Here is a 13,181-nt window from a genome sequence, read left to right as displayed (position 1 = left end):
GAGAAGTAACTTCAGAATACCCCAAACCCTGAGATTTTGGACCTGTGGACAGGTAGACACACTCCAGCCAACAGTCACTACTGAACTCAGAAAATAGAAAATGCTTCTTCATCATGTCATAACTCAAGAAATCATCCCTAGAAAAATTCTGGCCTGGTAACTCAAGTCTCAAAATCAGAAGATGATATAATAGACTTTAGTTTAAGTTCAAAAAGATGACACTGACAGATGAAAGATACTAAAGCAAGAATTATTAAGTGATTTATCAGACTTAGTACTGTTGAAAAATTTTGTACATGGACATCAGACTTAACCTCACTTGAATACATTTTTGAAGGTAAAGAGCAAGTAACTCACATTATACAATGTGTTTATATAAAGTATTGCTTTGGAGTAGGAAATGGTAACCCACTCCAGTATTCTTGCCTAGAGAACTCCATGGACAGAGCAACCTGGTGGGCTATAGCTCATGGGGTCGCAAAGAGTCCAACATGACTGAGTGACTGAGCACACACAGACAAAGTATTGCTTAAGCTACAGTTTTCACTCTTTTGGCTACAAAATGACTAGGACACACCTGTGTGAAACACAGTTCAGTGACACAGAGGGAAAGCAAACCCCATTTTTTAATTAAAACTGCAGGGAAATTGTGTGTGCTGGGGAAGCAGATGTAATTACTTGAGTTAGAAGTGGGCCAGGATACTATCTAGAGCTACTAGGATCTTTCACGATGAAAAATCATCACACTCTCAAATCTGAATTTTTTTTTTTACCTTCAATTTTGCCTTCTTGGGGTTAGAACACTTTTAACATGAGATATCTACCCTCTTAACAAAATTTTAAGTGTACAATACAGAATCGTTGACTAAAGTTATACAGCAGATGTCTACAGCTTACTCACATTTTTTGTCAGTACTGTTTTTAGAAAAATGAAGATTTATTTTGAAGGGAAGTCAATAAATCTTTAATAGGATCCATACGGAATGACAAGATTAATATTACTGTTTAAATGACCAGCAAATACCCGAAGGTATTTGGACCAAAGTTTAGCACAGTTTCCAGTGTCTGCCTGTCTCATAAAGATGTGTGTGCATCAGTGAGTGCTCAGTCGTGTCTGACTCTTTTGTGACCCCATGGACTATAGCCTGCCAGGCTCTTCTGTCCATGGGATCCCAGGCAAGAATACTGGAATGGGTTGCCAGTCCCTTCTCCAGGGGATCTTCCTAACCCAGGGAGTGAACCCGAATGCTCCTACTTGGCAGGCAGGTTCTTTACCACTGAGCTACTAGGGAATCCCCTTGTAAAGACACTTCTCTCTAAATTCAGAAGATAAAGGAAATTGGAGACCTGATGTTTTGTGTGGTGGGAGGGACTGTCCAGGGCCATTTAGTGAAGTGGGCATGCCTCCTTTTGGCATCATCAACATTAGAGCTTATTCATCTTGCTTTATTGAAATGTGGTTTCCACTGATTAGTAACTGCATATTTCCCCCTCACCCAGACCCTGGCAACCGCTATTCTGCATTTTCATTCTATGAATTTAACTATTTTAGATACTTCCTGTAAGTGGAATTGCACAATATTTGTCTCTCTGATCCTTTATTTCACTTAGCATACTGTACTCAAGATTCATCCATTTTGTTGCATATTACAGAATTTGATTTTAAAGGCCGAATCGTTCTCCATTATATGTATATGACATTTATATATTATAAATATTTATATGACATTTTATTCATCCACTGATGGGCCATTGAGGTTGTCTCTACATCTTGGCTATCAAATCTGAATTTTCTAAGGGAACCACTAATAACACATCAGGTTCATTCTACAAAAAAAAAAAAAAAAACAAACGAAACAGTGACTCCATTTAGGCTCAACAGGAAAAGTTCATCCTCCTAAAACATCCCAGCTGCATCCCAGGAACTTAGGTATCTCTTGAGTACTTGATGCTAATTCAAAGCTGGGTTAGTCATTCACTACTTTAATGTCAGAAAATTCACCATGTTGGTGAGCCTGGATCTTGTCATACAAACCTTAGTAAGCGGAATTGGCTTTTTATATTGTGCTTCCTTGTTTATGTTTCTTTTCTTCTTTCTGGACAGTTTAATAAGCAAAAATATCACATTCAAAATCCAAATCCTAGCTGTATCATTTTCTAGTTGTGTGACTTTAAGCAAGTTATTTCATCCCTCTGAATCCCTTTCTCCTCATATTTAAAATGAGAAAAATAACGTCAAAGAATTATTTAACAATTGCTTATTATTGTAGGTTTTATTCCATTTTAGAGTCTCAATAATTCTAAGAGATCGTTACTAATATTAGCCCACCTTAATTATGAGGAAATTGAGGTACAGAGAGGTTAAGGAATTTGCCAAGTACCTTATTCAATCTTCAGAGCAATTCAACAGTGTGAATACTATCCATATCCTCACTCTGCAGACGTGGAAACCAAGCACAGAGATGATTAACTAATCTGCCATCCTCACACAGTGAGGGTGCGGCAAGGCCATGGAGTCGCACACTACTGACAGAAATGGATGCGTTCTCTACAGTTTTCTGAGTAAAGAGGTGATGTGTGCACTTAGATATGTGCCTACATGAAATACAAAGTGTAAAACAGCACCTCAGCGTACTGCTCAGAAAGGACAAAAACTCTAAAACAGATAATCTGGGTTTCATTCTGTTCCACTCTTTATTAACTGACGACCATACCTGAGCCCAACAGGTGTCTAACAAGGGCTCCTCTCTTCACTGCCACTCCCTTCATCTCTCTCTTTATCAGCTTTAAAGGAGAAAAATCCCACATGCAAGCTCAAAATCAAGCACAGCTGTTTTTACTAGGCAGGCCAACCATGTCCTGATGAACATGTTGTGCACTGCACAAAAGCATCCAGCCAAGGAGCAAGGAGAGGTTGAAATGTAGCCCATTCCCTGTATGGAGAAAGGGCCCCATGATTCTTCACACAAAGTCTCTGAAAGTGTCAAACCTGTGCAGCTGTACCACCCATTCAACTTTAATTCTCTTCCTAGAAGTATTTGGGGAACCAGAGGAATTCTCCAAGGAAACTGGGGTTTTCTTTCACTAATTTAATAAATTTTGATGAAGTCAGGCTGCAAATACTAGAATGAATGGACCCTTGCAGCAACCCCTGGCACTCTAATCAAGTTTCTCTTTGTTGAATAAGATTAAATGAAAAGAAGTATACCATAAGTCATGGATTTAGATAATTACAATGTTTATTTACATCTTACTAATTTCAGCATCACTATTTAAGTACTGTCCCAGCACAAAGGTAGGTGCCAGACATTCATTAATCTTTCAAAAAGGAAAAAAAAAAAAAGTTGCTTTGCATAATCTAGAAAGGAAGGGAGTAAAGCCAAGAAACTAACTTTTTTTCAACATATACTAAGTGGTGGATTCTGGGAAATATCTTCCTGTACATAATCCTCAAAATCAAAGCTACAAACATTTGTTTATAATATTTAAATGATTCAAAACTGGAGGTTGAGGATGGAGGAAGGAAACACTGACTTTTCATTTGTTACACTTCTGCAGTATTTTAATTCTTTCAATCACATGTATTCTACTTTATGCTTACAACCAGGTATGAATGACATTAATTCCATTTTATATATGAGGAAACCAAGAGTCAACAATATTAGATTATTTTTTACAATGTCACACAGCTAGGAAATGATGGCACAAGTACTTGCCTTTGAAAATAAGACTACCTTTGACCAAGGAACGAGAGGGGAGACAAATTCAAGGAATTCTTCCTTGGGATCTCAGTTTTCTCACTAATAAGGCACACTGGGTTGTCTGACAAGAAAAAGAAGGTAAGGTTAAGGTAAAAAAATTGAAGAAAGAAATTTTTAAAAATGGAACCACCAATATGGAACATATAGGAGAGGAAGCTGACTAGGGCCAAGTAAATGGATTGCTCAGCAAAGATGAGGGCCTGCTAAGAATGGAACTCATCAATTTGTAATGGAGCCAATCAGCACAATTATATAATTTTTTTCCCAGTAGTGCTGGGGAGTCCAGAATCAGTTAATTCAGGATTGGCAAGACTAATGTGGGTTTAAGCAAAAGCTTTAGAAGTCTTGAGGGGACTTGCAATTTAAAAGCAGATAAGACACGGAATCTGCCTTCTATCTCTTCCGAGAAAGCACTTAAAAGTAAGTATGATGAAAAAGGATGGAGCTTGCAAACAGAAATGGAAAGAGTGACACCAGACTCTGTGAAAATATCAAGTGGATAAGCAAAGGGGCATGTGAAATGAGCAGATACCACCTTGGAGAGAAGCCAGCCTGCCCCATGGAATCTCTACAAAGCTCTGAACCCAAATCCAACAGCAGCCAAAAGTGACCACAAAGCTCAAAACAATGGGACTCAGTGGAGATCCGAGGGAAAGAAACTGAATCAGTGGGCCTTTCCATTCTCATACCCACATGCCTTCAGAGCTCTGAAATTCATCGAAAAGCTCTTCTTCAAAAGAAATAGGAAAAAATGTTAAGAGCTAAGCTTCTACCTTAGATATAGACAACCCAGAATAAAATTCCCTCATTCTTGCATGAAAGGAGGTGAGGAAGAGAAGGGGACATATAACCTGAATGATGCTAGATGAGTCTTGTCAACCTGTAAAACCTAGAGTAAACAAACAGAAAAATTGATATTTAAAATTAAATGATAAAATATAAGAAAAAGAAACAAAGTTAAAAATTTTGAATTATATGCACAGAGATCTGAGAAGATATTACTCTTGTTAAAATAATATCAGGATGTTATGAAAAGGGAACACTCACAATACAATGAGAAAAAATATTCTCAAAATGTTAAGTTAACATAAAAAATAAAAATCAGGTTTGGAGAAATATCATAGAAAACAGCATATGAAATATGAGAGAACAAATTAAACATACAGGCAACCAGTCTATAAGTTCCAACATCTGAATAATAGATACCCTGGAAAACATGGGGAAAATGAAGAGCAGAGAATGAGTTAAAGATATTGATGAAAATCTACCTGAGGTAAAAAAAATTAAAAAGACATACGTGTTAGATTAGAAGAGTTCCAAGATTATCTAATACAGTGAATGAACAAAGCCCTAGGCCAAGACATCCATGCATCCATGCATCCATCCACTCACTCATACAACAAACACTGCTGCAGATGCTTTTTTTTTAGTGCAAGTCGTTCAGCCACATCCAACTCTTTGCGACCCCACGGACTATACATCCATGAAATTCTCCAGGCCAGAATGCTGGAGTGGGTAGCCATTCCCTTCTCAAGGGGATCTTCCCAACCCATGGATTGAACCTAGGACTCTAGCATTGTAGGCAGATTCTTTACCAGCTGAGCTGCCAGGGAAGCCCTGTTGTAGAATGAGGCTGCAAATGTTATGTAGGCAACTATAGTAATTGTTCTCAAGGAGCTAATATTTTAGAGAAAAAAAGACAACAGTAAAGCAAGTAAACAAGAGAATTTCAGACAGTGGCAAATGCTATGAGGAAACTAAAGAGAGGCGATATGATAAAGGATGAGGGGGGAGTGAGCTCCTTAGATTGGACAGAGAGGGAAAGTCTCTCTGAGAATGTGACATTCTCAAGACAAAACCACAGGGTAGAGCATTCCTTATGAAATTTCAAAGCACCTTGAATGAAAAATATCCTCAAAACTTCCAAACAAAAGCTGGTCACAGAGAGATGAGAACTTGAATTGAAATTAAATGTGTTAAGTACCCCTGCAGCATTAAATGACAGATAATAGGCTTCCTGTCCCTGGTGGTACAGTGGATAAGAATCCACCTGCCAAGGCAGGGGACATGGGTTCAATCCTTGGTCTGGGAAGATCCCACATGCCAAGGGCAATTAAAGCCCATGAGCAGCAAGTACTGAGTCCATGCGCCCTAGAGCCTGTGCTCTGCAACAAGAGAAGCCACCACAATGAGAAGCCTGTGTGCCTCAACGAAGAGTAGTCCCTGCTCACCGCAACTAGAGAAAGCCCGCTTACAGCAAAAAAGACCCAGCGCAACTCAAAAATAAGCAAATAAATAAAAATGTTAGATGACCAAACAATGGTTTCAGAGTTCTCAGAAAAAAAATATTTAACCTGTAATTCTATACCCACTCTAACTACCATTTAAATGTGAAAGAATAATAAAGACATTTTAATAAACTTACGGATTGAGAAAGCTTTTCTTACCATGAACCCTTCCCTAGGAAGTTATCCAAGGACTTTTTTCTGGCAGAAAGAAGAGTTAACAAAGAAATAACTACATAGACAACCACCAGTGGGTACAACTGAGATCTGTGAAAGGAAGTTCATGGAAATAAGTTATGCAAAAGAGCATTCAGTCCAACTGAAACAAGATTATGGAGAGTTTCTGGAAAAAGAAGGATTTAATAAACCAGAAAGTATAATTGAGAACTTATATATACGGGCAAGATGAAGGTCCTTAGTAGGAGAAAGAACAGGCCTTTGGAACTCAAAGACAAACAACACAAGAAATTCATGGTCCAAATATGATACAGTTTTAAGCAGGTTCCCTTTCCTAACCTACTTAGTAGATGACTACTTCTTCCTCCATCCCTCTATTTTCTGGGGGAAATGAACCAATCTCTGTACTTAAGAGCACCACATGAAGGAGCCTTTTGGTGAGATGCTTTGATCATGATAGAGGAATTCAAAAAAATTCATTTACAAAATGAACAGTAGGTCCTGGGCCTCTTCCAGTCACCACCTCACCCCCAGCTCTAGAATGCCCAGCAGCTGGGTTTACAACCCTGAACCACCACAACACAGCCCCAGCCAAGAGATAGGGGAATCCTTCTCTTGAGGAGTTGAAGCACCTCAGAAGTAAGACTTTAGGTTCTGACAGCGAACACCACAGTGAAAATGCCAGCTGTCTCCCTGCAGGTACCGTATGGTGAGATCCACCAAATGACAAGCTCTACCTTCAGACACAGAGCCCTAATTCTCAGCTTTTTAAATTCACACTTTTTAATACTGAGAGAAAGCTCAGGCTGACTTGAAATTTGAGGGAAACTTTCAATAGAAGGGAGACAGCAAAATAGAAAGCAGGTACTCAGAGGATACAGACAATTCAGGAAGGAAAAGAAACTCTAAATAATATTGCAGAAATAGGAGAAGCTACCCCATCCATGAAGCAAGAAGACTAGGAGCAGGGAATAATCACAAATCAAGAGAGAACTGTAGAAACCAAAAACCACAATAGCTTTAAAAAAGAATTCAGCAGAAGGCTGGGAAAAGAAAGTTGAAGATATCTTTCCCCAAAAATAGGACCAAAATTAGATATAAAATAGATTGTAAAGACTAAGAAAATGAGAGAATCAGTGAAGGAGCAAAAAAAAAAAAAGAGGAAAAAAAAATGTGGGGGAGAAAATATCAACACTGAATTTTTTTTTAAAGTTTAAAATGGAAATGAAAAACATAATCTCCAGACATTTAAAGTTCATCAAGTGCTTAGAGGAAAAAAAAAGACTCACCCCATAGTGTATCATGGTGAAATTTGGGAATACTGGAAATAAACAGAAACTTCCAGGAAGGAAAAGTAAGACACATACAAAGGACTGGGAAAAAGGAAGGCCAGAATTCCCACAACAGGATTAGACAACAATGGAATGAAAACTTTAAATTTTTTAGTGAAAGTGATTTATCCAATCCAAAATTCTTTACCTAGCCAATTTGGTAATAAAATGTAATTTTTTTTAAAAAGGCTATTTCATGAAAAAAATCTCAAAAAAAGTAACCACCTTTACAGGCTTCCTATAGCCACTGGAAGATGAGCTCTAATAAAATGAGGGAGTAAGACAAAAGAGAGACCTTCACAGATCCCAGAAAACCAAGGATCAGGACAGAGAGAAGCATCTAGGATTCCAGGAGATAGTGGGGCAGCAGTCCCAGAGAAATCCCATACAGATGACTCCAAGGGGTGGGGGGATGTATTCCTGAGTTCATCAGACGGGCAAAAAGTAATACTGAGATTTCTTGAGTCTTCAGAGGATATGGGAAGCTAGATTCAAATTCAAAGAAAACAAAGGAAATGAAAATAAAGTGATGATTTAATTCCAGGAAAATCACTGCTGTACAAAAGAGGAAATCTAATCATGATACAGTGCTTGAATCTCAGCTGCTAACAATACTGTCATAATCATACCATGAAAATATCAAAAAAGAATTTGAGAGCAACTTGGGAAGAAAATGCTAAACTTCTCACTTACCAAGACAGGAAGTCAAAAATAATGTCTCAATTTGGTTAATTTATACAGTATGCTTTAAAAATACAGAGGTAAATACCAGAAGAGATAGCTAAAAAGAATTTTAAATTATCATCCCTGGGAAGCAGGGTTAATCAGGAGACTGATGCGTTTTTCTTACTAATTTTTAAAATTCTATTTATGTTTGCCAATTGTAGTAAAAATAATTTGATGGAAATTATTCTTAATGTATAGTTCAGTTCAGTTCAGTCACTCAGTCATGTCCGACTCTTTGCAACCCCATGAACTGCAGCACGCCAGGCTTCCCTGTCCATCACCAACTCCTGGAGTTCACTCAAACTCACGTCCATCGAGTCAGTGATGCCATCCAGCCATCTCATCCTGTCGTCCCCTTCTCCTCCTGCCCCCAATCCCTCCCAGCATCAGAGTCTTTCCAATGAGTCAACTCTTCGCATGAGGTGGCCAAAGTACTGGAGTTTCAGCTTTAGCATCATTCCTTCTAAAGGACACCCAGGGCTGATGTCCTTCAGAATGGACTGGTTGGATCTCCTTGCAGTCCAAGGAACTCTCCAGAGTCTTTTCTAACACCACAGTTCAAAAGCATCAATTCTTCGGCGCTCAGCTTTCTTCACAGTCCAATTCTCACATCTATACATGACCACTGGAAAAACCATAGCCTTGACTAGACGGACTTTGTTGGCAAAGTAATGTCTCTGCTTGATGTATTAGTGATGACTAATAACAATAGCTAACTTATCTCAGAGCACTTATTCTGTGCCAGAAGACCTGAGAGCTTTATACATGTTTCTTGTGTAATCCTTGCCTGTGATCATTAAGTCAATAGACCAAATGTCTGGGTCCCTGAAAAACACATGTGTTGAAAACTAATGCTCCAAGATGATGGTATTTGGAGTTGAGGTCTTTGGGAGGTGATTCAGTCATGAGGGTGGGGCTCTTACAAGTGGAATTAGTGCCCTTATAAAAAGGACCCTAGGGAGAAGCCTCACCCCCTCCACCATGTGAGGACACAGTGAAAGACAGCCATTTATCATTCAAGAAGCAGACCCTCACAAGACACTGAATCTACTAGCACCTTGATCTTGGACTTCCCAGCTCTGGAACTGTGAGAAATAAGTTCTTCTTGTTTCCAAGTCACCTAATCTATGGTGTTCACTTACAGCAGCCTGAACAGATGTGTAAGTCATACCTTGGTTTTGCCATCTGTAAAATCAGGATGATAATAGTATCTACCTAATTAGTGCCGCTGGTGAGGATAGATGAGTTAATATATATAAAGCATTTAGAAGAATGCTTGACATGCAATAGTGTTAATATAAGGCTTAGCTATGCATTGAACATCATCAACATGATTATTGGCACAGAAAGATCTCCAACCTATATTGTTACATTAAAAAAAAAATAAGCCCAGAAAAGTATGTATAGGATGCTACTTTTTGGATATAAATCAGGGAACACTGACAAGACACATTCACAGTTTCTTGTATAAAGAATATCCTTGAAATGATACACAAGAAATGAATTAAAGTGGTTCCCTGGTTTGTCTTTGGGGAGAAGTGGGATGGAGGACTTGAGGTACATTGTATTTTCATTGAACTTTGTTTTGAAATTATGTGAATGTATTACCTATTCAAATCTTTACATTAAAGAAGAACAGTTTTCATTAAGCCAACAAGCCTTTCTTCCTCATGGACTGTGATCCAAATGCAATGGGAGATATGCCCAGGGTCCAAACAGACACACATAACTGAGAGACTGTGGTCTCTGCCCATCGGGGGTGCAGCACCACCAGGCCAGAGACAGAGACACAGTGAACCCTGCCCAAAGGATGGGCACAAGGTGGACCCAGGGATCCAAACAGCGCTGGGTTTTGCAATTGAATCACAACCAGGATGAGAGGAGACGGTTCTTCCAAGACACTTACCCTGTCGTGTAGGGGATGTTTATGCCCCCTAGATTGATACTTTCACATCCAACAATAAACAGGGTTGAAAAGCACAGTAAAGACACACCACTGCAGATCATTGCTAGTTTCGCAGATTCTCTTGCACCAAGCTTCAATTTTTTTATAATGTAGCCTCCCAGGACAATGCCAACACCGGCACTAGGGACAATTATGACGCCTGGAGAGAAGAAGGGAAGGACAGAATTAATTTGAAGTAATGTACACAATTTTGTTTTCCAAGTATTCTGTTTCTACTTACTTATTAGTGCTAAGGCAAAGAATTTTTTTAAATACTGTAATCAATAAATTTTCAATGTTTGTGATTTTATAGTACAGTTTACTTTCAACAAAGAATTCATATCTAGAATGTGCAAAATTTAACAAAGACATAAAAAGAAAGACAAGCAAATGAGCAAAACTTAAATGGCTCTTCACTAAGAAGGAAATTCTGCTGACCCATTAAGATATAAAGATGCTCATCCTCTTTCTCAGAGGGAAATACAAATTAAAGCCACAATGAAAGAATATGCCACGTTAACCATATTGGTGAAAATTGAAAAGTCTGACAATACCATATATAGGGATAAGATACAGAGCAATGGGTATGCTCTGCATGGCTGGTGGGATATAAATTGTGACAGATACTTTGCAAGACAGTTTGGCATTATCTGGTAGAGTTGAAGATACACACACCCTGTGACAGGCAAGTCCATTCCTAGATCTATACCCTGAAGAAACTCATGCACACAGGGACCAAAAGAAGTTTACAAGATATCTAAGCACCATAGTAGCTCCAAACTGGAAACAAGCCAAACATCCATTAATAAATACATTGCATGGAGTAAATTCATGTACTGAAATGCTGCTTTACAACAATAAAAATTAAGACAGGTAATTACATACCATTGCAATGAAGGGAGTAAAACACAACAAAAAACACAGCCTACCTGTATTTGTATAAAAAGCTCAAAAACAGGTAAAACTAAATGTTGGTTTAGAAATGAATATATAAGAAGCACAACTATGAAGAAAAGCCAGGAAGTAAACACTGCCATAAAAGCCAAGACGGTAAGGGGATGGATGGGATCCAGAATGGATACAGGAGCTCCTGGAGAACTGAAGATGCTCCTTCCCATGACCTGGGTAGTCGTGGCACAAGGGTTTACTTTATGATTATTCATTATCTCTAAGGATTTTTTTGAAGGATAGTCAATTCACAACATGTTAATTTCAAGGCTAGAGCAATGTAATTCAGTTATATGTGTATATAGAGATGGAGAAGGAATGCCAACCCACCCCAGTATTCTTGCCTGAAAAATCCCTTGGAAGGAGGAACCTGGTAGGCTACAGTTCATGGAGAGATATAGATATATAGATTCTTTTTCATATTATTTTCCATCATGGTTTATTACAGGATTTTTAATATGGTTCCCCCTATGCTATAGAGTAGGACTTTGTTGTTTATCTACTTTATATATACTAGTGTATATATGTTAAACCCAACCTCCTAATCTCTCTCTCTGACTCTTTACCCTTTGGTAGCCATAAATCTGTTTGCTGTGTCTGTGAGTCTATTTCTGTTTTGTACATAACCTCATTTGATTCATATTAGTTTTGGCCGTGCCAGGCAGCATGCAGGAACTTACTTCCCAGACCAGGGACTGAACTCTTGCTCTCTGCAGTGGGAGGACAAAACCTTAATCACTGGACTGCCAGGGAACTCCCTGTATCATATTTTAGACTCCACATACAAATTATTTAAGGTTTGATTAATGCACTTCTGTGTCCAAAATTAGTTATATTGTTTGCCCCAGGAAACTTACAATCTAAAAAAGAAACAAACAAAGCAAATTAAAGTATGATAGCCTGGCAACCCACTCTGGTATTCTTGCCTGGAGAATTCTATGGACAGAGAGTCTGGCAGGCTACAGTCCACAGGACTGCAAAGAATTGGACACGACTGAAGCAACTGAGGGCAAGCAGACACAAGACAATTATACCAAGGGCAGGGAGAAAACAGGGGAAGACGCACCTGAGTCTTCCCTGGGAGAAATCAGGGAGGACTTCACAGAAGTGGCAGTATTTGAGCTGACACCCAGCGGATGAGACAGAATCTGCCCAATGTGCCAGCACAGAGAGAATATGCTAAGAGGCATAAGATAGCAGAATTGAGGATTCAGATTTCAAGCTATGGGACTGTGGAATGCAAGCTACTGGGGTAAGGCGGGGCGTGGGCAAGAGACCAAGCCCACATGGGTAAGGCCAAGCGAGACCACGAAGGATCATGGAGAGGAGCTCAGGGTGTATCTCTAGGCAACGGGAAGCCACCGAGGAAATCTGAGCCAGGGTTAGAGAGGATGGGAGGTGTGTGCAACAAAGATCACTGCTGTTGGAAAGATGCAGTCAACATCAGACACTTGGTCAGGAGCAAACTGCTAAGGTCCGTGTTAGCCACGGTCAGGACCCACACTGACAATCATGAGCTGCAGAGGGAACAGGGACACACAGAAGGTGGCAAGGATCCAGAATACAAGGAGAAAAGGCATGGAGGAGCACAGATCAAAAGCCCCATGGTAGACATGCCAAGTGTGATGGGCCCGGGGACGAGCAGGGAGAAATGCCTCACATAGCGGTCCCTGTGCTGAGAGCCCAGGAAAAGCCGGCCCGGGGCATTCAGAACTGGTGGCAGAATCCATGGCATTTATGTGATGTTCCAAAAAGAGCACCTTCCTCTGTTCTACGGACTGAATAAAGTTGAAAGAGCAGAGGAAGACGAACCTTAATAGGAGAGCTCGTTAAGAGCTATTTTAAGGGCGCTGTGAAGGCCGAAGCCAGGCTGCAATGGGTTAAATCTTCAGTCGTGAGGATTTAGAGACTGGAATTCAAACACTTTGTAGAATTCAGACTCTAAAGGGAAAGGGGGCATGGGTTTAGAGTTAGAGTGAGGCCCTGAATATTCACTGCAAGGACTGAT

At 39.5% G+C, this 13,181-nt stretch overlaps 1 protein-coding gene across 3 annotated transcripts in view; it reads right to left on the bottom strand.

The window, feature by feature from the left end:
• Nucleotides 1-13,181, bottom strand: part of SLCO5A1 (solute carrier organic anion transporter family member 5A1) — a 146,446-nt gene that overhangs the window by 17,021 nt on the left and 116,244 nt on the right. For all 3 annotated transcript variants that reach the window (XM_086335457.1, XM_086335458.1, XM_086335460.1), the window contains one exon: nucleotides 10,187-10,385. In XM_086335457.1, coding sequence (XP_086191583.1) covers nucleotides 10,187-10,385 — 199 coding nt within the window. The remainder of the gene's footprint in view (nucleotides 1-10,186; nucleotides 10,386-13,181) is intronic.

Source organism: Bos grunniens, chromosome 14 (assembly GCF_055505025.1).
Source record: "Bos grunniens cultivar Pamir isolate PY7600 chromosome 14, Bosgru_T2T1.0, whole genome shotgun sequence".
Taxonomy (NCBI): Eukaryota; Metazoa; Chordata; class Mammalia; order Artiodactyla; family Bovidae; genus Bos; species Bos grunniens.
The sequence above is the reverse complement of the archived record's forward strand: the minus strand, read 5'-3'. Positions and strand labels throughout refer to the sequence as shown.